This window comes from Zalophus californianus, chromosome 9, assembly GCF_009762305.2.
Source record: "Zalophus californianus isolate mZalCal1 chromosome 9, mZalCal1.pri.v2, whole genome shotgun sequence".
Lineage (NCBI taxonomy): Eukaryota > Metazoa > Chordata > Mammalia > Carnivora > Otariidae > Zalophus > Zalophus californianus.
The window spans coordinates 7727548-7737397 of record NC_045603.1 but is presented as its reverse complement, the minus strand read 5'-3'; the positions used below and the strand labels follow the sequence as shown (position 1 = coordinate 7737397).

Sequence of the window (9850 nt, the reverse complement as noted above, 5' to 3'; positions counted from 1 at the left end):
TTTCAAAGTGCAAGGGGGAGCTAGTAGAGGTTTCCAGCAAGAGGATGCAGATGATGTGGCTTATGATTTAAAAGATCACCGGTGTGGATTAAAGAAGGGGAAAACTCTAACAGGGACCGTTGGAGGGCTGTTGCAGTGGGCTGGTGACTTCTATTTGGGTGGTAGTGGTGGAGGAATACAGGCTCTATTTTGGATGTAGAACCAACAATACTGGTTGATAGCATGAATAGGGGTTGGTGGTAGAAGGGGTTGAAGAAAGGAAAAATCAAAGACTTCCACATCTATGTGGTGGACCTCAAATTTAGAAATATATACAAGTTAGAAATATATATATATATATATATATTTTATTTATTTGAGAGAGAGAATGAGAGAGAGAGAGAGCATGAGGGGGGGAGGGTCAGAGGGAAAAGCAGACTCCCCGCCGAGCAGGGAGCTCAATGTGGGACCCGATCCCGGGACTCCAGGATCATGACCTGAGCCGAAGGCAGTCGCTCAACCAACTGAGCCACCCAGGCGCCCTATATATATATTTTTTAAAGATTTTATTTATTTGACAGAGAGAGACACAGCGAGAGAGGGAACACAAGCAGGGGGAGTGGGAGAGGGAGAAGTCAGGCTTCCCGCTGAGCAGGGAGCCTGATGTGGGACACGATCCCAGGATCTGGGATCATGACCTTGGGAGCCGAAGGCAGATGCTTAACGACTGAGCCACCCAGGCGCCCAAATTTAGAAATATTTTTAACATATATTCAGCCTCCACTTACTACATTTAGATTATTTTTTTCTTTTGTCTATTTTTTTTAACATTTTATTTATTTTTTGACAGAGAGAGACACAGCGAGAGAGGGAACACAAGCAGGGGGAGTGGGAGAGGGAGAAGCAGGCTCCCCGCTGAGCGGAGAGCCCGATGTGGGGCTCGATCCCAGGACCCTGGGATCATGACCTGAGCCGAAGGCAGACGCTTAACGACTGAGCCACCCAGGCGCCCCTCTTTTGTCTATTTTTTTCAGTTTATTTTATTTTAGTAATCTCTGCACCCAATGAGGCTGGAAGCCACCACCCTGAGATCGAGAGTCCCAGGCTCCTCTGACTGAGCCAGCCAGGCACCCCTACATTTAGACCCTCAATTAGAGCACAACATAGCACAGGGAAAGAATATGGACTTAAATTCCAATCCTGTATGATCTCGGAAAGAGCCACTGCTTCATCTTTGATAGGGTGATTGGCTGTCTCCAGATTTGAGCCGTTTGTAAAGCTCCACCAGAGCACCTAGAACTGATTGTTTACGGAGGTTGTGGGACATCCAAAATGAGTGAGGCAGAGTGCCTCATATTCTAGATTTTATTCAGGAGATGGTGATAGAGGGGCAGTGTTGCGGGGTTTTGAGCATGCGAGACATTTATAGCACTGGGCAGAAATTCCAGTTTCTGGCTGAATTGGAAATGAGTCTCTCTGCTAGTCATCCTGGCCCAAGGGCACCTTCAAATTCTTCGAATCAGGGAGAATGCGATGTCTTTCTCGGTGCCTGGAACAGTACCTATCGTATGTGCTCAATAATTATTTGATAAAGAATGGGGTAGGAGTGAGAGGAGGTTAGCGTACAGAAATGAGATCTGCCCCGGCTGCGGCAGGGCCAGCGCGCAGGGATTTTCACATCTCTATAGCAACGTCCGCTTCCACGAGCACCCACAGGGGAACTACAAGTCCCACAAGGACCCGCGGCTTCCCCGCCCCTAGAGGCAGGGGCGCGGGCGAGCGCGGAACCGGCTTTTCCTCCTTCCTGCAGCGTGATTGGCCCGCAGCTCTGGGAAGCGGCCAATGACTGCGCTCAGGAAGAGCCGCGAGGCCAATATGGCTTCCTGCACCTGGTGACGGTTGAAGAAACGGTGTTAGATCTCATGGAGAAGACTCGGGGCGTCGAGGTGAGAGGGAGAGGACTTATCGTGACTGGGAAAGGGAACCCCGAGAACCTCGCACGCGGGACCGTTCTTTAGGCCTTTTAGCGACGCCTGGAGGGTGGAGAGTGGAAGGATGGATAAACTGAGGTAGTTAGGCTGAGCAGGGCCAGAGGCGATTGGCGTTGCCTTTTGCCCCATACTGCTGGGCCCGACGTCCGGCGAGTAGTTCAGGGCGGAACAGCCTCCCTGGGCTCCCTGGAAGGGGACCTGGGTTCAGGATTTGAGAGCTCTTGCATCTTCTTTGTCCTCCCTTTCTCGTGGTCGTTTCTTTGGGGATTAGGAGGCCAGTGACATCCTGGTGGGACGTGAGGGAGATTAAAGTTTCATAAAACTACGTGTCTGGAGCGTTCACGTGCATTGTTGCCCAGTTTACTCACAACAATCCAGTGTCACTCTTTCGTTGTTATGGTTAAAGTAGCTGAGGCTTACAGACAGGTGGTGACTCCCCAGGAAGGCCACACAGCTGTAAGGTGAAGGAGATGGGCACTTAGTCTTGCGGGCTCCAAAACTTTCCCCGCTCTCCTGCAGTCTGTCACCCACTCGTCCTTGAGTCATTTGGCTTATGGTCACCTTGTATTTAAATTCGGTCTCTTTTCTACTACATTTGCGTGTGTAGTTGTAAACATAAAATGGAGTAGCTCAAAAATTCTGTAAGGGAAACGGAGAATAAAAGCCCACGCTTTTAGAGCTGTCACTAACGGCTGGAAACAGAGCTAGGCTTTACATATGTCAGTCTTTGTTCTAGTCATCGAAAGAAGGCTTGCTATTGTCTCCGTTGTACTGGTGAAGAAACAGAGCAGCAAGGTTCAGTGTCTTGCACAAAATCGCAGTTAAGTGGTGGAGCCAGGATTCAAACCCAGGCAAATCTGGTTTGAAAGCCCATGCTTTTAACCGGTAATAATTGCCAACATGTATGGAACACTTCCTACGTACAAGTTACTGTTTTGAGTGCTATATCTGTATTAATCCTTATTTCTCCCTCAAAGCTTCTGAAAGAGGTGGTATCCCAAAGATGTGGGAACTGATGCATGGAGAGATTGACTTGCTGCAGATCATACAGCTAATCAGCAGTAGAGATGGTATTTCAGCCCTGATCTAGGACCTTTTCTACTAAGTGCAGGTAGATTGATACACAAGATCTCATTTACATTTCACATCCTGTGATCTGACTACTTTTCTTATTTCATAGATGAGAAAGTTGAGGCCCAGAGGGGTTAAATGACTTGCCCAAAGACCCACAGCTAGTTAGGATTGAAGCTGAGTCCAGAGCTATGGTACATAGCACTATGCTCTAACTAGTGTGTCATCTGTTTCCCAAACACTCCTTAGGGCAGTCTGTGTCCCAAATAACTTTTCTGTGGCTGAAATTGAAATTGTTTCTGAATTGAGGTTGTTTTGGTGTACATATGCTGAAGGGGGAAGAATGATTTTCTAATTTACATCTTCCCCAGAAAGTCTTCATGAGATAACTTAAGGGTATTTTCACGTCATTGTATTCTATGTGATTCATGTTAAAATGTCATCATTTACAAACCCACAGGAGGAGCTTGGTGAATTCCTAATGCATATTTTCTGTCTTGTTAAGCTGTTCTGATGAGTTGCAGTTAAGAATTATATAAACAAGAGTAATGGTCCTGGTGTTTGCAAAAGGGGTGTTTAATTCTGCCTGCCCCTTGGCCCCAAGGTGTTGACCAAGAACTGGAAAGGAAGCTGATAGCAGACCTGCGTCCTTCTTCCCTGTACACTAAGGCAGACCTGATTCCTCCTGCCTCGTATGTGTCATCCTTCCACTAGGAGACTCCATCTTCAGAACCTATGGAAGAGGAAGAGGAGGGGGAGGACGACTTGGAGCTCTTTGGTGGCTACGACAGTTTCCGGAGCTATAACAGCAGTGCGGGCAGCGAGAGCAGCTCCTATCTGGAGGAGTCAAGTGAAGCAGAAAATGAAGATCGGGAAGCAGGGGAGCTGCCCACCTCCCCCCTGCATTTGCTCAGCCCTGGGACTCCCCGCTCCTTGGATGGCAGTGGTTCTGAGCCAGGTGCTTTCAGAGTGTCCCCTGAAGACGGGGAGGTTTCAGGAGATTATGACGGAAGAGGGGGTTATAGGCCATGTGGGCGGAGCTGTCCAGGTGTAAAAGCTGTTTGATCTAATGTCTAAGGGCCTGTGAAAGAGACAGAAGTACCCCAAGTAGCCCCAAGGGGCATTTCCTCTGTTGCAGTCTGATTTCAAACTGCAATTTCCTTTGGTCTTTCATACGACTAATACTTATTTGGCACACATTAGATGCCAGTCATTAATATGGTGCTGCTTTTACATTTGTGTGAATAGCCGGTTGATTTTTAAGCCTGGATGTTGAGAAGGACACCTAAAATGTTCTGATTTACTATCCGGGAAAGGACAAGAAATAGCTTGTGGGTTGGACGTGAGGCGGGGGTGGAAAATACAGAATAAAGTGACTTCCTGGGGAGAGGGTTACTGATGAGAGTCCCTGTAGAGCATCTGGAAGCCAGTTAATTTCCGAGCCGTGCTGCTTGGACAGCTGCTGGATCCCTATGTCAGGGCCCCCAGTGTGTGGACTGCCTGTGAAGAGAGACAGGCTAGACGTATATGACGACGCTCCTGTTCCTTAGTGCCTGCAAATACTCTGCCACTCTTTCTATCTACCTGTCTTCTCTTCCTCCCTCCCCTCCCTTTTTTAAATCTTTCTGCCTTCTATCTTCTTCCATCCATTCTCTTAGAATCTTAGAACATTGGAACTAGAACCATCGGAGACCGTTGAGTCCAGGGGTCCTCTGTCATGGCTGTGCGTTAGGATCACCTGGGAGCTTTCAACAGACTACAGATGCCTGTGTCCCACCACAGACCAGTTAATTAGAAGCTCAGGCTTGGGTATTTTTTAAGCTCCTCAGGTGATTCTAATATGATGTCAGGATGGAAACACTGATCTAGTTCAGTCTCTTTATAGATGAGAAAATCCACAGAAGTTAGGTTGGAATAGACACTTTTCTTCTCGTTTTCTTCTTTACGGACTTTCCAACACTCAGCCGTTGCCCTGTGGATTTTCTTTAGCTCCACTGTTGACATATAGCCAGAGGATGCCAGGCAGCTTATCTTAGACAAAACAGATTCAGTTGTACACAAACCTGCTCCTGTTCCAGTCCCATCAGTCTTACTGGGGGCTGGGACTCACCTAGTTAATGCCATTCCAGGTTTTGAAGGGCCCATCATTTTGTTTGATTTGGGGTGATAGTATGAGGTGGGTTACATGCTAAGTTCTCTTCCCAGCTGTCTGTGAGATGTGTGGTATCGTGGGTACAAGGGAAGCCTTCTTCTCCAAGACTAAGAGATTCTGCAGTGTTTCCTGTTCCAGAAGCTACTCCTCCAACTCCAAGAAAGCCAGTATCTTGGCCAGATTACAGGTGAGAGGCAGTCACTTGGAAGACCCTTCCTGGGGTCCTGGGAGCTGAGACAGGAGCAACCAATTGGCTGATGGCAAGGGGCCGAGAGGGCTTGGGAGGAGCTTGCTTGTGGCCTTCTGGGGTTTTAAGTTTCCTGCTATTTATTTAAAATTGAGAGGGCAGAGGAATCCATTTATGGAGCTTGATAAATGACAGATTTCTAGAGCTGCCCTCATTCCCCACCTTCACTCCCTGCATAGTCTGATGTGTTTAGTATGTTTTATTTCTTTTCTTTTCTTTTTTTTTTAAAGATTTTATTTATTTGAGAGAGAGAGAATGAGAGAGAGAGAGCATGAGAGGGAAGAGGGTCAGAGGGAGAAGCAGACTCCCTGCTGAGCAGGGAGCCCGATGTGGGACTCGATCCCAGGACCCTGGGATCATGACCTGAGCCGAAGGCAGATGCTTAACGACTGAGCCACCCAGGCGCCCCTGTTTAGTACGTTTTAAACAAGAGCCTTGGGAGAGTCTGATGCCCTTGGCCTTTGCCCCCCATATTTTTATAAATGCTCTGAAAGGAAGCTAGGAGACAGGCGTATGTTTCACCAACCACAGTGGGTTTAGGAAGTTAGAGCAATCATGGTGGGGAGGGGGGCAGAGGTGGAGAGGGACAGAGAGAATCTTAAGCAGGCTCCACACCCAGCCCAGAGCCCGACTCAGGGCTCAGTCTCACAACCCTGAGATCATGACCTGAGCCAATATCAAGAGTAGGACACTCAGTGGACTGAGCCACCCAGGCGCCCCTACAAATGGAAGGAGTCTTAAAGAGATGTGTTGTCAAACCCACACATTAGTTGAGAAGTGTGCTGAGGTCCAGAGAGGAAGAATGACCTACCTAAGATAGTTCTGTTGGAAGAGCAGCAGAACTGGGACTGGACTGTAATCTCAGGTGCCTGGCTTTGTGGTTTCCTGGTAAGTATGGCCACCATCCACAACACTGGTTCTCAAACTCGCCTGCACGTTGGGATCACCTGGAGAGTGTTTAAAATACTGACACTTGGTGAGACTTGATCTTAGGCTACGAGTTCAAGCCCCATGTTGGGTGTAGAGATTACCCAAAAACCAAACAAAACAAAGCCAAAAAAATGAACTTTTAAAAAAATAATAAAATATCAATGCTTGGTCTTACTCCCTAGGTTCTGATTTAACTGGGATGGAGTGTGGCCTGGACACAGGGCCTTCATTTATTATTTTCTATTTATTTTTAAGTAATCTCTACACCCAACGTGGGGCTCGAATTCATAACCCCGAGATCAAGAGTCACACACTCAGGGTGCCTGGGTGGCTCAGCTGGTTAAGTATCTGCCTTCAGCTCAGGTGATGATCCCAGGGTCCTGGGGATCTAGCCCCGAGTCACACTCCCTGCTCAGTGGGAGCCCCTCGTGCTCGCTCTCAAATAAGTAAATGAACAGGCTTAAAAAAAAAAAAAAAAAAAAAAGGGCACATATACTCCACCGACTGAGTGAGCCAGGTACCCCCTGGACATAGGGACTTTAAAAAAGATGAGTAGAGGCACCTGGGTGGCTCAGTCATTAAGCCTCTGCCTTCAGCTAATGTCATGATCCCAGGGTCCTGGGATCGAGCCCCGCGTCGGGCTCCCTGCTTGGCGGGAGCCTGCTTCTCCCTCTCCCACTCCCCCTGCTTGTGTTCCCTCTCTCGCTGTGTCTCTCTCTGTCAAATAAATAAAATCTTAAAAAAAAAAAAAAAGACATCCCCTCACAGGTGACTGTAATGCATAGCAGAGCTTGAGACCCACTGCTCTGACATTTATTGAAAGTCACAGTGTCCCAAGGTTTCTGCTTAGTACTTCATACAATTTATCTCTCACTTTTGTGAGATAATTGTTTCCCTTACGCGGATTTTAGTCAGGGCACAGAAAAATCTCTCTCCTCAGCTAATAATAGTATTGTTAATAGCTACAATTTGGGAGTACTTGCTAAGTGTTTGGACTGAGTCCAACCAATGATCTCTTAAAAATGAATTTTTTTAAATTCCCATTTTATTTAAGATTTTTTTTTTTAAAGTAATTTCTACACCAAACATGGGGCTTGAACTTAAAACCCCAAGATCAAGAGTTGCATGCTCTACTGACTGCACTAGCCAGGTGCACCTTAAATTCCTATTTTATTTTATTTATTTATTTTTTAAATGAAAACATTTTTTAAAGATTTTATTTATTTAATTGACAGAGAGAGACAGAGAGAGAGGGAACACAAGCCGGGGGAGTGGGAGAGGGAGAAGCAGGCTTCCCGCCGAGCAGGGAGCCCAACGCGGGGCTCCATCCCAGGACCCTGGGATCATGACCAGAGCCGAAGGCAGTCGCTTAACCAACTGAGCCACGCAGGCGCCCCTTATTTTATTTTTTAATCTTTTAAAAAGATTTTATTTATTTGACAGAGACATAGAGGGAACACAAGCAGGGGGAGTGGGAGAGGGAGAAGCAGGCTTCCCGCTGAGCAGGGAGCCCGATGTGGGGCTCGATCCCAGGACCCTGAGACCACGACCCGAGCCGAAGGCAGAGGCTTAATGACTGAGCCACCCAGGCTACCCTAAATTCCTATTTTAAAGGCTCAAATATTTTTAGTAACTTACTCAGAGGTATACAAATGAAATTGTAGAGCGAGGATTTGACCCCAGGTCTGTGTGGGATTTAAACTCACATTTTTACTTCACTGATATTTTTAAGTAAATTATCTGGTGGCGGGGGGGGGGGGGGGGGGGGGGCAGGGGGGCAGGGAGAGGGGCGGCGCCTAGGTGGCTCAGTCAGTTAAGCATCTGACTCGTGATTTGGGCTCAGATCATGATGCTCAGGGTCGTGAGATGGACTGTGTCAGGCTTCGCGCTGAGCGTGGAGTCATACTTAAGATTCTCTCCCCCCCCCCCAAGAAAAAAAAGATTCTCCGCCTCCCTCTGTCCCCTCCCCAACCTCATTCTCCCCGTCTCTCCCTCCCTCTTGAAAAATAAAAATAAATTCTCTGGGCCTTTCTGAGCAGTGCTTAAGTTACAAATTATAGACCAGATTAGTGGCCTTTCACCTTTGGGGATGCCCCCTTGGAGCACCTGATGAAAGCCACGGACCTGCTCCAGAACATTCATGTATGTGTACAAAATATTGCCTCCTGACTCAGTTCACAGACCTCTCTGAGGCCCACTCTCTGCAATAAGTCTGTAGGAGCACCGGAGGGAGGAGCTGGCTCAGTTGAAGCCGTGAGGGAAAAGTTCCTGGAGGAAGCCAAGACTTAAAAGATAGAAAAGATAGAACAAGCGTCCCTCCCTGCCCTGTAGCTCCTCTGACCCTGTCCTCCCTTGTCGAACAAAAGCTAAGCACTGACTGAGTGCCGGCATAATACAGTAACTCTCATCCTTGCCACCCCCCTCTGAGTTAAGATTGTTATTGTTATCCACTTGATTTACAAATGAAGAAACTGGAGAGGTTAAGTAACTGGATGAATCCCAGGGTTTGAACCTAGGCGGTCCAACTCGAGAGTCCTGTCCTCAGCCATTGGGTAACACACATGTTCTCCTCCCTCCAGGGAAAGCCGCCGACCAAGAAAGCCAAAGTGCTCCACAAGGCAGCCTGGTCTGCCAAAATCGGAGCCTTCCTCCACTCGCAAGGGACAGGACAGCTAGCAGATGGGACACCAACAGGGCAAGACGGTAAGACAGCAGGGCACTGGTGCTCAGGAAGCTGCTGAGGGTCGGGTGGGAGTGGGGTGCCCGTCCTGGAGTGGCCCTGCCTAGGAGCCAGGAATGGGAACGGTTGGGGCAACTAGAGAGTGCCCTGGTCCAAGCTCACTGTGGATTGCATCTTCCCCATCAGTAGGTGGTGTGGAAATTACCCCAGAGAATCCTTTAGTCATTCCTAAAGTGCCAGGACCCCTACTCCCGATAAATTCAGAAGCCAAGAATTAGCTTCTTTTCTCTTGTATTGCTTTTGGCCCTTTGGCTTCTGTTTCCCTTGGACAGTGAAGACCCCTCTCTGGTTTGGAGAGGGGTGGTGGGGTAAGGAAAGGAACCTTTCTCTCTGAGTGTGTATAGCAGTTTCTAAACATACAAGCATTAAGCAACTCTGCTTTAGGTGGTCTGAGTTTCTGACTGCAGTTGAACTCCACAGGCATGAGGATTGGAGGAGCCTAGGTGTGCACCCCTCCCACCCATTCTGATAAGCTGTGGCCAATGAGAGGTTGGGGGAGGTCTAAGGAATTTAAGCCCAAAGGTCTTTGGATTTCCTTTTCTTTTCCGGGGAAGAAAGATCAGACACTCCCCTTGAATGTTTCCTCCACTCCTGAGTGTCTGTCACCCTTTGGATAAGGTCCAGCCCTGTTCTGATGGCCACTGACGGGGCAGGTATGGGGCTGCCCGGGTGGGGAAGGACCTGTTTCTACAGGCTCCTGGGCCCAGGTTCCTAGCAGGGCTGCTGACTTCCAGCTCTTC

General features: G+C 48.2%; 1 protein-coding gene across 2 annotated transcripts in view; it reads left to right on the top strand.

Moving 5' to 3' along the window:
- Positions 1–1789: 1789 nt before the first annotated feature.
- Positions 1790–9850, top strand: part of L3MBTL2 (L3MBTL histone methyl-lysine binding protein 2) — a 21542-nt gene continuing 13481 nt past the window's right edge. The window contains exons 1-5 of one of the 2 annotated variants that reach the window (XM_027594457.1): positions 1843–1925; positions 2948–3081; positions 3756–3999; positions 5247–5380; positions 8950–9073. In XM_027594457.1, the coding sequence (XP_027450258.1) occupies positions 3777–3999; positions 5247–5380; positions 8950–9073 (481 nt within the window). In that variant the 5' untranslated portion in view covers positions 1843–1925; positions 2948–3081; positions 3756–3776. Of the gene's footprint in view, positions 1926–2947; positions 3082–3755; positions 4000–5246; positions 5381–8949; positions 9074–9850 lie in introns of both variants that reach the window. The other variant, XM_027594456.1, reaches the window with a different exon arrangement.